Genomic DNA, 21,359 nt, shown 5'->3' with positions numbered 1-21,359 from the left:
AATAATGCAACAACTTTTGTTTATTTTATCGACATAAACACATATACATTTGATATAATGAGTTTCAAAATACATGAAAAGTCTGTTATGATCTAATTTTTTTACTAAACTTTACGACCTAATTTTTATATAAAAAGAGTAAGTTGAATGACCCGACATGAACAACCTTATAATAAAACATCGTATATATATGATTTTCTATTAAATAAAATGTAAAAAAATAATTTTCTTTCTATTACGTTTTTATGATGAAAAAATATTATTGTTAAATACAATAAAAAAATAATCAAAAACAAATTAATTCACTACTTGCATAAATATATTATATATTTGGGCGAGTGAGATTGCCAACGACATATCTACATGTAACGGGATCGTTGAGAGAATGATTAAGATATCTTTAGGTAAAGTCACTCTCGAAGGGATTGATAAACGAAAAATTTGTAAACATACAAGTTTATTTTAAACTCGTTTATCGTTCATCAACGATGATAAATTGTCCAACTAGGTTTAGAATAAAATAAACGAACTCCTAATATCATTCTTATTAACGTGAATAAATTTTGTATATTTATATTATTTGAATGAATTACTAAGATTATATAATAATTCATACAAATTGTGGAATTTTTTATATTATATATGATTTCAAGAAAGTTAGATAAAATTAATCACTATGTTTCATCTCTTTCTTCTTCTCCCACTTCCACTGTTGGAAGTTGTTTACTAATTTAGCCGAAGAAGAAAATCACTGCATAAATATCTCATGCTGTAAAATAATCAACCCAGAAGAGAAACGGGGCGGGGCGGAAAGTAGAATCAACAGGAAGATAACTTTCACGTATCAAATCTTCAACAACAACAGATACCCACCTTCTCCTCTGCAATTCAAACACCGACAAGGTGCGACAATGGCAACTGGGGCATGTGGAATCCGCGCATGCTGCTTGCAACTGCAACGGCACAGACCCTTCCTCGCGTCGTTCGCTAGTCGCAGGAGATTCTGTGCCAACACCACTTGCTCTGTCTCTGTCAACGGTAAGAAAAAGAATGAGAAGGAGAAGGTGATTGTGATATCAGGGCCAACTGGGGCAGGCAAAAGCAGACTTGCATTGGAACTGGCAAAGCGACTCAACGGTGAAATCATTAGTGCCGACTCTGTTCAGGTCAGTGTAGTTAGCTTTTGTTTGGTTGTCTGTCGTACGTTTGGTGGTTCTTGTACTTTTTCAGTCTGTTTCGCTGATGGGAAAATGGAAGGGAAATATAGTGAGTTTGGGGCCTTTCCCTAAGGATTTAAACAATTGAAGTTTTGTTCTTTGGTTTCCGAGGAATGAGGAAATGGGATGTAGGAAGGAAATTTACTGCTCGAGTGTCTGCTTTGATTGGTATTAGTTGGGTTGATTGCTAGGAAAAGAAATACTTGGAATCAACTAAACCTAGGCCTAGCTTTATTTGAGGTAAGGTGTATGCTGAAAATCAATATATATATAATGATAATGATATTGGGATCTTATTTTTCAGAATTTATCATTGGAGTGGTCGAGGTTTAAGGACTCTTTAGAAATTTGATTGAAGGAAAGGAACCAATTTTTCAGAATTGTTATTTTTAAACATCCAAATTCCCACATCTCTAATTTTCGTTTCCACTTCTCATTTAGGAAGGTTAAGCTTTATCCCTCCACAAACACTTTTATCATATTAACATGGATTAATGCACCAAAGAAGTTTAGTATTGATATGAAATACATGGCTTGTTCATGGACTTACTATCTTTGGGTAGCAGGTATATCGGAGTCTTGATATTGGATCTGCAAAGCCTTCACTCATTGATAGAAAGGTAAATAGAGATATATGAGTTCAATGTGTGCTTTTGCTGTGGAAATCTATTTTTAAGCTTTTGAAAATGCGGAAAGCCATTGCTATGAAGAGTTGCCATATACTGACTAAAAATTTTGAGCTTCTGGATACGTTTGTGATGCTCGTCTTCTATGCTTGCATCATCACATTTTAATTAGGACACACAGAATGCGCATAATCTTATTTATATTTTTCTATTTATTCACTGAGAAGTTGGAAGAAATTAAAGTAGTGCATGCCTTGATCTTAGTTATAACTAATCACTAAAGTAGGGTTCTTGTCCCATATTTTATTGATAATAAGCTATGTTTAGACAGGGGACACTGCTTTTATTGGTGACAGATACCATGCATAAATTATCATTCTTGATAGTGAATCAATGAGTTCCAAGCTAGTTTGCTGAATTGATGTTAGACATAGTTCTTGTTGTCAAACTTTCAATAGTACTTTTTTCCCTTGTGATTTTGCATAGCCTATTACTCAGTAACTGAACCTTGATAAGTAGGTGTATGTAGCTAAAGATAATTGTTAGCCCTAATCCTTTTTGCAGGAAGTGCCACACCATCTGGTTGACATATTGCATCCATCTGAAGGTATGTTATCTGTGGAATCATGAAAATGTCAACTTTGATGATATTTATGTTTAATATTGATGATATTTCCATATTATATGCTCCCTAGTTTTTTTTTTTTATTTGTCAATGAAAAAAAGTTTCATGCTTTCCAGAGTACTCGGTTGGGCAATTTTGTGAGGATGCAAGGCAAGTTACACAAGATATACTTAACCGTGGACATGTTCCCATAGTCACTGGGGGCACTGGATTGTACTTGCGATGGTATGTTTCTGCATGTCCTTTAGTAGGTGAGCTTTATGAATTCTTTCTCTCAAATGCTTTCTCCTCCTCTCTATGAAAAACATAAATGCATCAAGGCTCAAACTTCAACACTCAAGAGTGCTTCACAATTTACTACTTGATTTGCTTAAGCTAATGTTATGATGACTAAAGTTTGCATATGCGCCTGGTAAAATAGTTAGTATGCAAATACAAGAATGATTTCCAAGGAAATAAGAATATGAAATTATGCGAAAATTGTTGATAAGGTAGGACCATGACTTCTCAAGTCAAGCAATTTCCTGTTAGCTTCCTATAGTTAACCTTTGAAATTGAAATGCAAATATTCTCTCTCATATCATGTATCCAGTCTCTTTGATAAGCAATTAAGTATATTCTATTATAGCCGTAACAAATAAGTTTATTGCTAGCGCTATATTCTTTGAAGGAGTTAACTTGAATTTTCTTATAAAGATATCTGACTTTTCATCAAGGTAAGATGAACATATTGCAGTCATCAGTGGAAATTTGACTTTCCAAAACATGCGATTTTATAATTCTAAGATTGTATTATTACGATCATGCTGTATGGGGTTGTGAACTTTAGTAAGAAGATTGCGTACTGCATAAATACAGTGATCATATGCAATCTTCTTTTAATGGTGGGACTTCGAGAACAGTGGAAGTTGGAAGATTTGCAATCTTCCAAAACTCTTCTGTCCCACATATTTAATATCTGTGTATTAAACTGATGATGTTTGATACATTGAATTAAAATATCCTGTTAATGTCGAGATTTGTTCAATTCATTTCCTGAACAAATTATCTTAATGCGGTAAAAGTTGAGTTTTAAAAATCCTTTGAGTATTTTAGATGATTTTGTATGCTACGTCAACTTGGTGTTTTGTGGAAACAAATTTTATTATTGTTATTTGCTGTGAAGTGATTATTTTGTTTTTAAGTTATGTAAGAAGATAACTTCTACCAGCATATGTTGATTGTCTTTTCTTTGTTATAACAATTAGGTTTATATATGGAAAACCAGATGTTCCTAAGTCTTCTCCAGAAATTGCTTCTGAAGTACATTCTGAACTTGAGAATTTACAGAGGGATGATGACTGGGATGCAGCTGTCCAGTTGGTGGTCAAGGCAGGTGATCCAAAGGCTAACATGTTGGCCGCGAATGATTGGTACCGCCTGCGACGCAGCCTTGAGATAATTAAAGTCAGTTTGTTATCTGTTACTCTTTCTTTTATATTTTCTGAATGATAAAATACCACTCTCTCTGTCTTTTGCTCTCTTCGTATGCATATAGACAGTTGCACAAAAACATTACGGATGTAAATGTGAAAAATTAATAAAAATTATCGGCAGCTGGTCTTCCAATTAGCAAATTCCTTTGTTCTATAATTCTGTTCACTACCTGGGTTATAAACAAATGTCTAGAAGCTTGTCTTGTGTGCTGACTTATGAATTCTTACTTGGATATGTTGAGTATCTTTACTTACCTTTCCTCAATAATCTCTGTGTGGCAGTCCAGTGGATCTCCTCCATCTGCTTTTCATGTACCATATGATTTGTTCAGAGAGAAATCTGTGTCAAATGGTAAAGATGGCTTTGAAGATATCGACTCTTCTTCTGATGTTCCTGAGCAAATTGTGCCAAACAATTTGGATTATGACTTCATCTGTTTTTTCCTCTCAAGTCCTCGAATAGATCTCTATAGATCAATTGATTTGCGGTGTGAAGACATGCTCTCAGGTAGATAATGGTATTGCTACAAATTTAGTGAATTTATTTTCTTTTGCTATAATGCTCTCAAATTCTCTAGTTTTCCCTGTATATAGTAGAAGTTTCTTTACATAGTAGTAGTTGTGTTTTTTCCTGGTATTCTTCCATATGTGCTCATTAGCCATTCTGGTGAATAGTTGGCTGTATTGCTAGTCATGCTTAATAAAACTTAAGGTGATCATATTTTTTTCATTTGCTGCTTTGTTGTGGCTTTATATGCATGGTTGTATGTATGTTGAGCACATATTAACTTGGCTGTTGAAAGCAGTTTTTTTGCTTTATTTCACCTAGGTGAGTCTGGTAGTTTGGTTGTGCTTTTGAGTCAGTTAACTTTTCTATTTAACTTTTGATGGCTAATTGATTTCCTAAGTATCCTATCCTTCAGTCAATTCCACTATGAGGTGTTTTCTTTAACATCATGAGCAGTTTGATTAATGTCTATTGACAAACAAAGCCCTTGGCTTCAACTCCTCCCACCAAGAATGAGCCATGTTATGGTGGTGTTTGAAATGCAAGTTTAGTGTGTATGTACAATGGGTCAGTTTGTTTTGTGATGTGCAAATATGCCTTAAATTCGTTAATGTTTCCCTTTGATGGATTGTTCTCAACTGTAGGACGGGATGGACTATTGTCTGAAGCTAGTTGTCTTCTTGATATGGGCCTTCTACCAAATTCAAATTCTGCAACTCGAGCAATTGGTTACAGACAGGTATGCCGTTTGTTCTTCCACTCTTTTCTTTCCTTTAATCTATTGTTGCATTCAATGTAATATTTAGAATTTGGTCCTTTATGCAGTCAAGGAGTTTAAAAAATTTGTTTTTTCCTCTTTAATTGTGAACTAAATCTCCAACTACATGTGCTGTGTATAAACATGTCTTCTGCATTTTCAAGCAAACATGATGTCACATGTAACTTATGTTAATTATTGAGGACGGAGAAAAGAATAAACTTAAATTGTTCTACCATACTTCCTGGCGAGGCTTTTACTGGATGTTCCATTATCTGTAATCTAGCTCAATGACTTTTATGACATACTGCTTATAGTATTATCACTATGGTTCACTACTATCAGGCCATGGAATACCTTGTGAAGTGCAGGCAACAAGGGGGTTGCAGTTCTACAAGGGAATTCTATGCATTTTTGTCTGAATTTCAGAAGGCCTCTCGGTAAGTTTTTACTGTAGAATACAATTCATTTTTACTATTGAAGTCCAATTCATTATGTTCAAGCTTTCTTAACATATTATGCATTTAGTAGAAATTGCATAAAAGAAAAGAAGAGGCACGAGCAGCATTATTTACTTAAGTCAGATAGGTAAGAAGGTCTATAATGGAGAAATTTGTAAAAGATGAGGAGGCATGAAAGTATCTGTTCTCTCTTTTTTCTTTCTTGTGGTGCATGTGCGGAAAAGAATGCAGAAATACTAAGGAGTGCAGATTTTAACGTATGATCTGTTTAAACAATGGCAATGTTTGCTGTGTTCAATTAAGGCCTGGAAAGTTTTTTATAAGGCACTTCCTTCAAACTTTTTTCTTTGGGAGAGAATGGCTTTAGGCCAGGATTGTTTGGAGCTCTGAATCATTTCTCTTGGAAGAAATATATCCACTTTAATTTCATTCTCGTTCGTTCCTCTTTCTGTAATTGGCTAAATTGATATTTATCAATTTGCAAATTGTTTTGCAGGAATTTTGCAAAAAGGCAAATGACATGGTTCCGTAATGAGCGTATTTATCACTGGCTAGATGCTTCTAAATCCCTAGTATGTCATGTGCAGTTCATTTTGTTTTGGGAGATCCTCCTTTGTCTTTGATGCTTTAATACCAACCAGTAACCCATAGATCGCCAGCACTTCCCCTTTTAGCAAGACCATAGGGGAATCCAAGGACCTGGATTGAAGTTGGCTACCAAGGGTTTTCTTGTTGGCATGGGTTGGGATGTGGTTGTAGCAGCTCTGTCCTATGGAGAAGGATAGAGAAATTTTAACAAAAAGAAAAGGAAGTGAATTGCTCTGGAAAGATACTATATGCATGTCTTTCTGCAGATAACCTGCCCGTAATGTTCTTCAAACTAAATAACCAACATTACTCTGAAAAAAAAAACATTGATTTGTCTTCTACTTATTCTAGCATGCTCTTTGACACGCATTTCTTTCATACCTGTAGAAAGAGCTCTTTGCTCTTATCGTTATGTCTCATTACTAATAAAGGTGAAACATGAACAAAAAAATTTTAGCTGTCCAAAACTCATGCATCCTAATATTTTGGGGGTAAACTTATGGAAAACTGAGTTTCATTCTCAATTATATAGAGTTTTTATCTAGTATTCACATCACCAGGTACGTTCTATTGAAAAGAAAATGATAGTTCATTATACAGCTTTATAAATGCACAGTCTACGTATTATGAAGTTATAAGTCGTATATTATTTAGTTCTTGAAAACTTTTTGGCATTTGCAGAGCTGATTGGTTGCATGTAATTAAGTTATTTGGGACTTGATGCTTACGAATGTCTCATTGATATTTGGGCATTGGAATTCCAAATTCTTATATTATCTCTTTAATCTTCTGCCATTGATTATTCGTTTTCATCAATAGATTCAATGTTCAAACAGTTTTAACCCTTATGATAATCTCTAGTGTACAACTTTTACAGGAAAAGGTGCTTAAATTCATTTATGATGCATACCATGACCAGACCGGAACTCTAGTTATCCCTGATTCTTTAAAAATGAACAAAGATATCACAAACCACCGAGAAGCTTCTGAACTGAAGGGTTATCGCACCAGGAACCGGTAGGACTAAAGGAGTACCTAAGTATATTTGGTTTCATTTTTTACCCTATCACGTTCACACACTTAAATTTATTTACACGCAGGCAATTTCTTAGTTGTGAAGACTGCTCTGATATCCTAGATTGGATAAGAGCGACTCAGGGATCTGCAGATGAACTTGTACACTCTTTGACTTGAATTATTATATGTAATATGGATTTGGGCACCCGATGAAATGAGTTATTAGCTTCCTCTTGAAGGTTGGTTTTCGGTACCGTTGATTCTTATGGTGCATCAAATCCTTGGAGCTTTATGTTTATGCCTAACTGATATTTTTGTCATTTAACTTCAGATTCCATTGTCTTCCAGTTTGAAGCCAGATTTTTCATGCACAGACCAGTGTTCAAATTCGAATCTCGGGCCTATACGGTTGGAACATGTAAAGTTCTTCATTCTTGGAGTATTTCGACGTCGCCATTTGCTTTTGTAACCTTAGGAAGGACCATTGAGCAAGATTTTTGGACATCTGCTTCAGTTTTGCAATGAGAACTGTGAAGAAAAACTTTTAGGCCATTTGATAAATTGTGAAGGCTGAAAATAATAATATAGTCCTTCAAATAATTTTATATGTTATCGTAAATTATTCGTTATCGTGGTTCAATTTTGCATTGAATAAATTGAAATATATTGAAGGGAATGATTTTTCAATTGAAAATTAAAAAAATAAAATGAATATCGATTAGTTATGTTATATTTATTTTGATTTTTTTTATGTATATATAATTAGGTAAATATAATTTAAAATTTAAATATAAAAACAGTAACATTATAAATTTTCGAAAAAATTTCATAGTCTATAGTGCATGATACTTGAGCTTTTTCAAATATCGTAATTTTGCATTTTCTTAAATATAAATTAACAAAATATTTTAAGAAAAATATGATTTCATTAAATCGACTACATGATTAAATTTTAATAAAATAACTTATAAGATACCATGAAAACTTAAAAATTCTAAAACTTCGAAAGTTTATAACTTTATATTATAATACGAATTTGAGAAAGGTTTTAATCGTGTTAAGTGTAATTTCATTATATTTTTTTGATAGAAAAGAACCAACTACCTTTGGAGTTTTGTTTAATAAATTTTTTATTCTTAACATCTCTTAAAAAATGACGAAAATTAATATATTAAAGAACTTTTTAGACTATCAATTTTCATCACCTTAAAGTTGAATTCTCGTTCGATCGTGTTTGAACTAATTGTAAGTTCATAAATTAGTTTTATAATAATAGTTCGTTATTTTAGACATAAATTAAAAGTTGAGGAGCAAATATGCACTGGGTTAGCTTAAATGGGAAAAAAAACGTTTAATAAATTGTTAGTCAATCTTATAGGCTTATTCTTTAATTTAATTTCTATTTCTTTTCAGATTATCAAAATCCGTTGTAATTTAAGTTATTTAAACTAAGGATTGGATTTTTTTTCTGTATCTGAAGTAGCAATTCCTTATTTGATAAAAAAAATCTGAAAGTGAAGCGTATATTAATTTGAGTTATTAGTTGCGTTCCAAACGCCTATAAATATGTTTTCTTATTCTCAATATTTTTCAATCCTTAGCAACAACTAGTTATTGTCATATATTTTCTCCTGCAAGAATGGCGAGGATGTTCCCAAAGAAGCCGCAACCAAAAACAATCAAGAGCTTAAGAACCCGACGACTTCCTCCTTCAGCCCCTAGATCCAACCTATTTGAGAAGGCAAAACAAATTTTTGTCCTCTATACGATGCAAATGGCGTTAATAGTGATGTCTCCCACAAAAGTGTTCTCCCTTCATTTTCCTGATGGTGACACAACCTCGAATGTCCGTCAGAATGGTGGGGAGGAATCAACATCAGGGTTTAATGAGTGCTCTGTTCAGCACGATGACAACCAGAGTACGAAGTGGATGCATTTGTACAACTTGATGACTACCCCAATTGAGTTGCTCCAATCAGATGAGATAACGATGTTGACTTCAATCATAAACAAAACTTCTGAGAGAATAAGCATATTGCGCCAAGCACTTAGAAATGGAGCTTTTACTCCAAATGGTAATCAGCTTGCTAATTATCCAATTATCCCTTCCTCAGTTGATACTCATGGCCAGGGTATTGGCCGTGAGAATTAAAACTAATCAATTTGGTATTGTGAGATGAGTTCGACTAGGTCATTTTTTGTTACAGGTCTTTACTTTTAAGATGAAATGATTTTAGTCGAACTTCCTACCGTATTAACTGCTTATCATATAATAAATAAAAGAAATAATTTGGGTTTTTCCTTTCGAATATGCTTTTGGATTGACTAATCATGAATGCTTGATATTTTAGTTTCTTGAATGTTTGCATCAATTAATGAATCAGATGTTGCTTGAAATTTTGTGAAAGAATTCTTATAACAAAATCTACGTGCCTAATCATGAAGTACCGGAGACAGAGTATGTAGAATTACGAGCTTGATAATTTCCTAAACAACCTCCTATGGTAAATTATGAGGTTATTACCAATAGATTTGGTGTTTTGACAAATTAAATTTATCATGATATCTTTTGTGTCTCATTTCTTTACTATTTATATGAGACAATATATATAGATAATTGGGAGAAACAGTCAGAAATTCTTATATAGATATATGTAATTTATAATATATTTTACAAAAATTGTATAAAAAATTAAGTCAACTATATAATTTTAAATTTAATTAAAATTAAATATATGAGCTTAAAAAAATTACAATATAATTTTAATATTTCGAATAAATATATAACTTAGTCACATAAAGTAATTATGGATAAAATACAATAAAGTTTTAAATAATATTAAAAATTTTGGCCCGAGTTATAACACTAACTTTTAATGTATATAATTATTTTATTAAACTAAGTCTCGAAACATAAAGATTAAATTATAATTTTTTTAAACGATAAATTATTTATTATATTTTTAGTTAATTTCATACACATTGATAGCAATATTATAAATAAATTTAATATTTTTTAAATTAATTCATATATTAAATAAATTACATAATTTAATTCTAATTTTAGTTAAAATGATAGTATACATATATATAATAAACAAAATAAAATTGAAATAATAATTATTTATTTAAATTTTTTAAATATAAAATATTTTTTTAATTTTTAATTACTTAGAAATATACGTGTATAATTATTTATTTAAATTTTTAGTCTGTTAAATACTTTAAAATTATGCATTGTATAAAATTTTAATTAATTAATTAATTTTTTTTTAAAAAAATGAAAATAATAAAATAATATTTTTTTTTTATAAAATTAAAATAGTGTTTATATTATTTTTAATAATTAAAAATATAATAAAATATTAGAAACAGTAAGTAACTAACTGAGAGAAACCTGTTCGTTTCCCAATAAAAACCCAAATACTCACTCGCAGACGCCGCCATCGGGAACTCAGACCTTCGCCTTTCGTTTCTCCATTTCCACATCTCTCCTTGCTTTCTCAATTCCTTAAACCTAAGATCTCTAAGCCAACATGTCGGGTTGGATGATGGTCAAATCGTCGGGAAGGCAGCTTCTGCGCCGGGGCTACGCTACCGTTGCTGCACCGGAGAGGAAGGTTGCCGTTCTAGGCGCCGCCGGTGGGATCGGCCAACCCCTCGCTCTCCTCATGAAGCTCAACCCTCTCGTCTCCAAGCTCGCCCTCTACGATATCGCCAACACTCCCGGCGTCGCCGCTGATGTCGGCCACGTCAACACCAGATCTGAGGTCCTCTCTTCTCTCTAGATTTGTTCACACGTAATGTACGCTCGTGGAATTTGTGTTTGATCTTTTCCGGGGAAGTTGTTTTATATGGCTTTTTCTTCATTTGATTCTAGGATCTCTTGATTTGTTTATATGTGGATAGTTTTAGGTACTTCGTAGTGTCTTCATTCTTCGTCTAGGTTATTCTTAGATTTTGATTGCTATTACTTTGATACTTTCTCGTGCTATACTTGTAATCGTTATTGACTGCGCCTGTTTTATATGGATTACTTGGTTATAATTTTCCGGTATTTGTTATATTTCGCCTTTTCATTTGTTTGTGCTATTCGATTTCGATTTCTCTTGCTCCGGAAGGTTTTTTTTTTTTTTTTGGTGGTTCCTGCAATTTAAGTTGATATGGTTTACAGTTGTCTTCTTCTCTGATGGGGTTTCCTTTTGGGTTTTATTGTATGCAGTACTTATACATGCTTGATCCTGTTGATAGAAATCCTTTTCTTCTAACATCCTGAAACCTTTTTGCTTATGCGTTTGTTACAGGTAACTGGGTATATGGGTGAAGACCAGCTGGGTCAGGCACTGGAGGGATCTGATGTCGTCATCATTCCAGCTGGTGTTCCCAGGAAGCCTGGTATGACCCGTGATGATCTTTTCAACATCAATGCAGGAATTGTAAAAGGTCTTTGCACTGCCATCGCCAAGTACTGCCCCGATGTTAGTTCAGCTACCCTTTTTTTTTTCTTTATTTATTTGGTAACGGAAATAAAAAAAAAAATCTCTGGCTTATAACAAATATTTCTTTTGTCGATGAAATAGCAGCAGGGCGTTTGGTTTTTTTTTTTTACTAGGGATGCTGGTTTTAAAAAAATTGTTATGTTACAGAACCTTCAGTTGAACTTACTGCCTGTAGATGAATGTCTGGTGTATTCTTGTTATTTCAATCTTCTCGGCTATATAGGTGGACTTAAAACGGTTAAATTTTCAAGTAATTGGAGTTCTCTTGATTTGGTTATGATAATCGGCCAAATTACTGAAATTTGTTACTTTCTGGAGACAGGCACTAGTTAACATGATAAGCAACCCTGTGAATTCAACTGTTCCAATCGCAGCCGAAGTTTTCAAGAAAGCAGGGGTCTATGATGAAAAGAAGTTGTTTGGTGTGACTACCCTTGATGTGGTTAGAGCCAAGACTTTCTACGCTGGAAAAGCAAATGTGCCAGTTGCAGGTCTGCCACCTACTCGATGCCCTTTTATTGTGCATATATTTCCGTTGTTTTCTCTTTTTAAAGTCTTATCTATATGCATTCTATTTCATTGTGTCTCATCAGCATCGATTGTTAAGTTGAGTTATTCAAATTAGTCATAGGAGGTTGCTTTGCTGAATTGAATTTACGTATTTGTGTCTAGATGTCAATGTTCCAGTTGTTGGTGGTCATGCTGGCATAACTATTCTTCCACTATTTTCCCAGGTACTTTTGAAAGTTCTCTTGTGTGCTGCTGGCTTTCTTTCCCTGTTTTATTATTCTGGCTATTATCTTTGTATTTTTAGAAAATGCTAACTATGAATTATGACCAATTATCTCTAGGCCACACCAACAGCCAACTTGTCAGATGAGGACATTAAGGCTCTTACCAAGAGAACGCAAGACGGAGGGACAGAGGTCGTAGAAGCAAAGGCTGGAAAGGGTTCTGCAACATTATCAATGGCGTAAGTTTGGTTGTTTATATAACATTGTGATTTTCTTTCTTCTATTCTCCTTAAATTTGATTGCTTCTAGAAGGTAGATTTATGGTCTGTCAATATCCTGTTTCGTTCTGAAATATCTTATGCAGAAGTATTGTTGGCCTGAATGTATCACTCTTATGACCCTCTTTGTCTCAATTTATTTTCCCTTCCCTAAAACTTGGCTGGTTGTGGTGTTTATTTTCATTCACATTGATGTGAAAAAAATTTGTATCCCCTGACTTGTGTTCCCTCTTGCTTGCAGCTATGCTGGAGCCATTTTTGCTGATGCTTGCTTGAAGGGTCTCAATGGTGTTCCTGATGTGGTGGAATGTTCATTTGTGCAATCAACGATTACTGAACTTCCTTTCTTTGCTTCTAAGGTGATTGAGCTGAACTTCTTTTAAGAATGTAGCATATATGCATGTTTCCCTGTGTCTCCGATTTGTTTGAGTTGCAGTTTCAGTTTATCTCCACTTGTATCTTGGTCCTAATCCAGAAATGCATGGACAGCAACCTTTCTGACTGTATATTTGATTCCCTTTTATCCATTGCAGGTGAGGCTTGGAAAGAATGGGGTTGAGGAAGTCATGGGACTGGGTGCTCTCTCAGATTTTGAAAAGGAAGGTTTGGAAGCTTTGAAACCTGAGCTCAAAGCATCCATTGAGAAAGGAATTAAGTTTGCCAACCAAAGTTAAATAACTTATTTTTGGCTGGCAATTTTGAACTTGTACTTCTGCTGCCATTGGCAGCCATATTTGCAATTTTTTGGTAGGGTGGGTATACACAGACTTCAAGTTCCTTAATAACTCCCATTTGGTTGTTATGGGAGGTTGCGGTATCGAACCTGATTGTATGTAGGCAGGATTGTTCATCAGTTTATGACTTTTTCAAAACGGCTCTCTGTCTGGCATCACAATGTCACATAGCTGCCATTGTAGTTTATGAGCTGGTTTTTCACTAGCTAGCATTCTGTGGTTCTTTTTTGTGTTTGGAGGATATTTAGCATTCAAGGTTAGAAGTCGCTGTTTTCATTTATTACATTCCTTGTCTTAAGCATATGGTAGCGTAGTATACAAGCATTGGTCTCCATTTTCAGGTTGGCGGCCACCACATACCAAAGGATAAGAATATTGTAGATAATGAATGATAAACAACAAAAGCTTCCGGAGATTCCTAAAGTGAAAATTCATCTTGGTGCAGAAGAATATTAGTAAGTTAGCACTTCATATTTTCTTAAAATCAAAAAGGAAAACAATCTGGACTTCTCCTCTTGAGTGCAGTAGAAACTAGGTATTCAATCTGGACTTTCTCCTCTGCGAAGGATCGATCTTGCGAAGAGGCCCATGATCTTGTCGAAAGACTCGGGAGACAGCCTGACACCGTGTTAGATTCCTAGATATGGCAAGTTTGGGTGCTCTGGGGGATCATGAATTGTAGGGTATGCCTCTGTTGATCTCATATTTACTATGTGAGAGGAATTATTCAGCAAAATACTAGATTGACATTTGAATCTGAGGGTTGCAACAGACTTGGGTTTTTTCGTGACTAAAAGTATTGGTGGCATTCATTATACTATATAACCAACCAATGGGCATGGGATTAAACTAAAATTTGACACAATTTTGGAGTAATGTTGTAACACACAAGTAAAATAAAATTTTATTTTATTATTTTGATTTTGATTTATTTGATTTTTATTTAATTTAATAAAAATAAAAATAATAATAATGACAAAATTGAGTAAAAATATTATTTGGATTTAATTGAAATTGATTTTGGAAAAAATTGGTGAAAATTTGGATTCTGGGGGTGTTTTTGAAAAGAAAATCGAAAACCGGGGGTCAAAACGCAATTTAAAAAAATTGTGTCATGTCAGCACCCACCTCAGCAGCCACTTCAGCAGCCCGGTCAGCAGCCCCGGCCAACCAGGACCCGCCGCGTGGCAAGGCAACGCTGACCAGGGAACGGGTCACGTGGGCGATCCCCGTGCGCGCGATCGGACGACCCAGATCCGTTCTCGCGCGCACGGACAGCCCATATCAAATGTGCGCACGGACGGCTCAAATTCACGCGCATGGACGGCTCAGATTGCATTGCGATGGACGGTCCAGATTTAATCCCAATTAAATCGCGATTGAACGGTTCAGATTTAATCCCAATTAAATCGCAATTGAACAGTCCAGATTTAATCTTGATGGACGGTTGAGATTAAAAGGTAAAGGGTATAAATAACCCCACCCACACCTGACCACAAAAACCCTAGCCGCCAGTGCCTCGCCAAAGAAGAAGAACCAGACGCCGGAGGAGCCGACTGGTGCCACCCGCCGTCGCACCGGGGAAGTTTCCAACCGCCGATCGAAGTAAATTTTCTCCTCCTTACTCGTTTTTCGATGCTGAGTCCGCCTATGGCCAAACTGGAGCCAAACCACCGACTAAACGGCCGGAAAACCCAGCCGAAGCCCAGCGGCGTCGCCGCGCCCCTCCTCGGTTTTTTTCTCCGATGAGGCCCTTCCCGGCCTCCGTTCGATGCAAATTTTATACCACTGTGATCACCGTTCTTTTCTCTACAAGTTGATCGGAGCCAAACATCAAAACGCGACTCACGCCGGAGGAGCCATCGCACCTGAGAGCACCGCCGTCGGTAAGTCTCGGTTTTTCGTGATTTTTTTGTCTCACCGATGGCCCTAGGGTTGTTTTATCACAGAGACCGATGCAAGTGTGGCCAAATTCGGCCGAAAACGGCCAACCCGAGGCGAATCGCCGCCGCAAGTGGTGGCGCCGTCGCCGGAGCACGGCGGAGCCGCCGTGCCGGAATTTCGATATTGGCCGAAAGGGGCCATAGGTCTGATTTGGAATTTTTTAGGTCACGTGCAGGTACCGGTAGTGCTTTTTAATTTTTCGAAAAAAATTCAGGGAAATTAGAGACAACCCGTAGACACACTGTAGAGTCGATTTCAGACCCCGAAACAAGTAAGGACCCCTCACCCTATTTCCTATCACGGTATTAAAGCTAAATAAATAATTAAACTGTACTGTGTGAACTTGTTGATGCATAATTGATTAAGGTTGTCAATGGAGCCCGAATCTGATACAGTATTGGTCTGTTATTGTTTGATCTAATTTTTAGTATTAAATGCATATAATATTTGATGTAATTATGTTATGGTCTCGTATGCATGAACTATATTTCTTTTATTATGGTTTGTATTATGGTGAACCCGGTTGTATTGTCTTATTTGGTGTCAATTACTGGTTTACATGTTTTGTATGATTGGATGATTGAGATTAAGAAAAAAGGCAAAAATATTATGTGAATTGATAAGTGGATAATGTGGACAGCCTGACTAGATATCCTGAGAGATGGTGGACGGACCGGGTCCGTAGGGAACCCTACCGGGAACATGGTCTCTCATACCAGACGGGGTATGGAGATCTTATGTATTTTGGCGCCCATACAGGACGGAGTATGGGGATGACCCGTTTCATCCTCATACCGGACAGGGTATTGAGGTTCATGGTTTTGGCACCCATACCGGACGGAGTATGGGGACGGCCCTGGAATCAGATTGTAAATGTTAATGGTTCACGTGTAGAGGTGACCCCCTATGGATCCCCAGGGATACTAGTAGGCTGATAAAAGAGGAAATCTGTTTCCTGATGATTGAAATGTAAAGGTGTGATATATGTTATGTTATAAAGTGTGTATGATTTCATGATATTATAAGGTTATTGTTTTCATATATTATTTTCATGGATCTCGGCGAGGTAAGTGGACAATAAAAGATTTTATTATTGATAAATGAATTTGTTATAAATTATGCTCCATTGGTCATTTTTGTTTTCTACCCACCTTTACTTCCGTGGCGGTGAGATAGTGTGATGTCTTTACTGGGCTGGTGTAGCTCATTCCTTATTTAACTATTTCAGATCAGGAAGACATTGTTCCCAAGCCCGTTCCACAGGAAGACGGCGAAGGGGACGCCTAAAGACTCCATAGCTATATTTATAGTTCTTATCTCGAGTATCTCTTTTAGTTAGTTTGTTCTTTCATGTTTTGAGTACGTTTTGGTTATTGTGTAAGGGATGTTAATCAAAATTTTTATTACGCTTCCGCATTTGACATTTTTAATACATATATTTCATTTAAATTTCCGGGGCCGTTACAAATGTGAAGAAATTGGAAGGAGGTTTCAATGCCATTTACACATTGTTTAGCAAAACAAATTAGTAGAGTTCGAAACTTTTATTATTTGGATTGAAGAAGCTTTTTTCATGAGGCTTCTTTGTTATCTTTTTTAGATTTATCTTTAAATAATCAATAAATTGTATCAGTTTAGTCACGAGAAAAGTTTATTAAAAACTCAAATTAAAAGGGTATCGTATTAACAAAATAATAAATGAAGTCTTTTAGAACTTCGAATTTACTATGACACTGAATTATGCTCAAATTCGAATTTTATAGAATATAGATGAAAATGTAATATAAATAAGACATAAATTTAAATAAATTAGTAAAATAAGATACAGATCGATTTATAATATTTGATTTCATAAAATCAAAGATTTAATTCTTACACACTAATAGAATTACGGCGATTAAGTTGAGATAAGTTTCAACGAATTTTTTTACGTTTTTACGTAAAAAAATATTTCGTGATAAATGAATTCTTTTATTTAAATTAACCCCAACATGTTAAATTTTGAATTAATATTTTTGTTATAAAAAAATTTAAGAAAGTGAGATAGAGACCATGTACTCCACTTCTATATATAAAATATATATAGCCATCAATAAGGTAGTGACCCATTGAAAAAAGTAGTGGGGTACTACATATTTGCTATTACTAAATACATATCATATAATATATATATATATACACATAACACATGTAATTTTCTATTTAATTTAAGGTACTTTTACTGTTAGTATTAGACTTTAGATGAATTAATTGGTCCCTCAAATTACATCACTGAATCAAGTGGGATTAAAGTAGTCATCACAAAAAACATATATATATATATATATATATATATAAGACTAAGGAGTGTTAATTGGGAATGCCAAGAGGCAAATTCATTAAGGTAGTCATCACAAAAACACAAGCAAAAAAATTAATAATGTTGAAAATAGGTTTATCAAGGAAGTAATATACTACCTAAGTTTACTATATTTCGGATCGAGATCTGAACTTAAATTCCCGATTCGATAATAAACATAGTATAAATAGTATATATATCAAGAACTATTTTGATTGAATTGTTGATATTCTATTTACGCGACAAGAGTTACAATTTGAGTTGAAATGTATTTTTACGTGTTCGAAGATTATATATATATAGATATTATATTATAGTTTGTATATATATTATAACTCAAAAGAGAAAACGTACATGATGTAAGCTAGTGCTTTTCACAATATACTACCTAATTAAAGAGAGATATCAGGAATTGCTTAATGGAGCTTAATGGGTCAACTTGCTTAAAATTAAGTTTTCTTCTTTTTTTCCATTTCGGGATAATTGGCTTACTAAAAGTGAAGGTGATCCATGTAGATTCTATGAAAATATTATATATATATATTTATATATATGTACGTACGTATATAATATAATATACTTACATATGGAATGAAGTTTGAAATTAGAGATGAACCCAAAACAATGTAGTTTCATGGAATAGAGAAATTGGAAACGAAAAAAAAAAAAAAACAAAAGATGGTTTATTAATGGTGGTGAGGATCAGGTCCTCCGGGACTAACGCGTATGGACTGATCAAAATGGCTTCCGATTTGTCTCTGTAAGCTGGCGCTCAGAACTTGCTTTGCTTCCTCCATCATCCTCACTCCATGCTCACTCCTCTTCATCACATCAATACGTATACTTTCTGCACAAAAAATACATGACACCAAAACTATGATTATCAATATGCAACTCCAGAATCTAAACCTACCCATCTTCTTCTCTCACTTGATTTCACCTCTCTCTAGATCTCCTATATATATATATATATATATATGCATGTATGTCTAATGTTCTTTCTCTCTACATATGTAACTGCTTAAGTCTTTCTGATGAGTTCAAGCTTGGACTCTCATATATGGGTGTGTGTGTCTATATATATATATATATATATATATATATATATATACATTTCCTGCCCATTACTTTCTACTTTCTTTTCCATTTTCTCGTATTTTATTCAAACGAGATAACCTTTACATGCACTCAAAAGTCTATCCTTACAGCTTTTCTTTTCTTTTTTTAAGTTAAATAATCATAATGTTCTTGGATTAGCTTTTGTAAATAAAAGTTATATTAATTTATGATTTGGGTAACTCATCGTACTGAAACAAAAAATTTACAGAGAAAAATTTCTTAATCTATATAACTATAATTACTGTCTAAAGGGTTAGTGAGTTCCTGCCATAATCATTGGAATAATCTATATTATTTGCAGCTACCCAGAGAGTAGCAGAAGCAATTCTCTCTCAGAATACCTAGAAAGTATGAATTATTATAGTGTGTAACTTTTCTCTAAGGATGAAACATACAAGATTTCAAACTACTCCTGTAAACAAAAAAAAGTTACTCATTAAAGTTTTATTGATGTTCTTCTGTTGTTTAAGTGTTAATTTTATACTTAATCTTGGTCCAAGATTTAACAAATCCTTCACTGTTCGTTAGTCTTGATCCAAACTTTAACCTACTTTTCTTATTGCAATGACTTGTGACCAAGAAAGTTAAGGAAGAAAATTAATGCCGGCTTAGGCCAAATAGTGCCGGGCTGTTGCTTTTCGCCGCCTCTCTCTTTTCATTCACGTAAATAGAAAAAAGAATTAACCCCACTTGTCCATGTTAATCCATGTGAGTGTTTTTTTATATGTATATGTATATGTATATATATATATAGTGAATTCTAATCTTAAACTCTTTATCTTTTAAAAATAGTTCTGTGCCGACCACCCTTTTTGGCTTTATTTTCTTTTTTTGTAAGTTCAGAGAGAATTCATATGGACTGAATCAACATCAACCAAAGGGCCTCTACTAGGTTGCTTTTTTCACTTCTCTTCTTCAATCTATCCTCCGTACAAGTTTTCAACTGTTCATTTGTTTTTTCTTTCTTTGCTATCCTCTAATATAATTCATTGGTAAGTGTAAGTATATGTGGTAATATACATAATCATACGGGCAAATAAGATATGCCAGTTTTCGTAGATTGGTTCAAACTGGAGGCTTTCTCCCAAATATAAATGTTAGGCTAGTAGGATCATGTATGAACTTAGAATTACTACAAACACTATCTTCTTTAGCCAAAAAAAGCCATCCTAAAATCAAATTTCCTGTTGTTGGTATCTTCCATATTCTCTAATCTACAACTCCAAAAGCCGTACTTCATGAATGTATAAACATATTATATATGTATATATATGTATTTATATATTCTCCTGTTCCAATGATTCCAGAGTGGGTTCCTCCAATCCAATGAGAGCAAGGGAATTTGGAGCAATCCATTAAGCAATTAAGTTGCACACTCATTCCCCAAATATTGATAAAAAAAACTATGCTCCATGAATGTCATCTCAACGTTTAGATGAAAATTTCAAATATCACCAACCCATATCAGGTATATCTATGTCTCTGTTTTCATCAAGTTCTTTATTACTTACACCTCTAAAGGCTAGCTTCTAGGAGGAAGAACTTTAACACCTGTAATTCGATACTCCAAGACAGTCGTACTTTCTATACAATTCTTTTGAATTGCATCCTTTCCAAGCATAGTCTCCAATGCTCAATTTTCCATCAATGCAGGTAGTGCATGTTTACAGAGCTCTGTTTTTCACAAGTACATATAATATACGAAGATTCTAAAAATAATGTGCTTAATGGTCGACAAGATGCAAGTTTCTACATTGCCAATACAAACATTAACAATAGAAAGATTATTCTAGCACCTCATTGTCGCTTATTTTGGTTATCTAAAAAATGCGGTTAAGCATGACAATTTTATTACTGTTAAAAGAGAAATAACAAATATGCAAAAGGAAGAACTGCAATAGTTGAAATATTTCAGTGCTGGATGCCAAGTAATGTTATTATTTATCAATTGACTATTGGATTCTATAACGTCTTTGATTGACTCTGAAGAATTAAAAAGGACAAAAAGGCAGAAGTCAGAAAGCTCTCTTGTAATTTATAATTGCAGGAACAGTATTGCTTTCAGAACAATAAAATATTTCACTAGCTAGTGCAGCCAGATAAGAGCATTTTGTCTTTTGCTTAATAGTGCACAAGTCATCAGCGAACAATGCCAAAATCTACAGATAATGACAAAACTTAACCATACAAAGAACCTTGTCCTTAGGCGCCTAAACTTTTCCATTATTTAGGAAACTAATGTTTTGAGCCTATGCACAGAGCAACATAAGCTCACAAATATCGAGTCTCCACTGGTTGTTTAATTAACAAAATCATATGAATGAAATGGTTGCAGGGTAACAACTATTACCAGGTTCGCACAGTTGCCGGATACGCATTGAACTGCACCCGATCAGGTAGCAACTCTGAGGCATCATAGCTGGCTTCAGCTGGCATCAT

General features: G+C 34.3%; 2 protein-coding genes across 3 annotated transcripts; both read left to right on the top strand.

Moving 5' to 3' along the window:
• Positions 1-676: 676 nt before the first annotated feature.
• On the top strand, positions 677-7,914 carry IPT9 (isopentenyltransferase 9). Of its 2 annotated transcripts, none has more exons than XM_022034565.2 (12): positions 677-1,166; positions 1,784-1,837; positions 2,408-2,450; positions 2,585-2,693; positions 3,716-3,914; positions 4,226-4,451; positions 5,096-5,190; positions 5,554-5,648; positions 6,166-6,241; positions 7,135-7,274; positions 7,358-7,513; positions 7,623-7,914. In XM_022034565.2, the coding sequence occupies exons 1-11, from the start codon at positions 912-914 to the stop codon at positions 7,449-7,451; spliced, it is 1,386 nt and encodes a 461-aa protein (XP_021890257.1). In that variant the 5' UTR covers positions 677-911; the 3' UTR covers positions 7,452-7,513; positions 7,623-7,914. The 2 variants fall into 2 exon arrangements, with proteins under 2 accessions (XP_021890257.1, XP_021890256.1); XM_022034564.2 differs by having other exon boundaries at positions 7,606-7,914.
• Positions 7,915-10,680: 2,766 nt separating this feature from the next.
• Positions 10,681-13,802, top strand: LOC110808921 (malate dehydrogenase, mitochondrial). Its single transcript, XM_022034560.2, has 7 exons — positions 10,681-11,044; positions 11,579-11,752; positions 12,096-12,264; positions 12,446-12,507; positions 12,625-12,746; positions 13,027-13,144; positions 13,319-13,802. Exons 1-7 carry the CDS (start codon positions 10,811-10,813, stop codon positions 13,457-13,459), a joined length of 1,020 nt encoding a protein of 339 aa, XP_021890252.1. The 5' UTR covers positions 10,681-10,810; the 3' UTR covers positions 13,460-13,802.
• Positions 13,803-21,359: the final 7,557 nt, after the last annotated feature.

This window comes from Carica papaya, chromosome 4 (genome assembly GCF_054855325.1).
Source record: "Carica papaya isolate Zhongbai chromosome 4, ASM5485532v1, whole genome shotgun sequence".
NCBI classification, from domain to species: Eukaryota; Viridiplantae; Streptophyta; class Magnoliopsida; order Brassicales; family Caricaceae; genus Carica; species Carica papaya.
This window is presented reverse-complemented; position numbering and strand designations above follow the sequence as displayed.

Excerpts from the sequence above, each read along its gene's own strand:
- IPT9 (XM_022034565.2), top strand. The coding sequence starts at position 912 with ATGGCAACTGGGGCATGTGGAATCCGCGCATGCTGCTTGCAACTGCAA. Across the intron at positions 1,838-2,407 it reads CTTCACTCATTGATAGAAAG|GAAGTGCCACACCATCTGGT; the intron begins GTAAATAGAGAT and ends TCCTTTTTGCAG. Across the intron at positions 4,452-5,095 it reads GTGTGAAGACATGCTCTCAG|GACGGGATGGACTATTGTCT; the intron begins GTAGATAATGGT and ends TCTCAACTGTAG.
- LOC110808921 (XM_022034560.2), top strand. The coding sequence starts at position 10,811 with ATGTCGGGTTGGATGATGGTCAAATCGTCGGGAAGGCAGCTTCTGCGC. Across the intron at positions 11,045-11,578 it reads ACGTCAACACCAGATCTGAG|GTAACTGGGTATATGGGTGA; the intron begins GTCCTCTCTTCT and ends CGTTTGTTACAG. Across the intron at positions 11,753-12,095 it reads TCGCCAAGTACTGCCCCGAT|GCACTAGTTAACATGATAAG; the intron begins GTTAGTTCAGCT and ends TTCTGGAGACAG.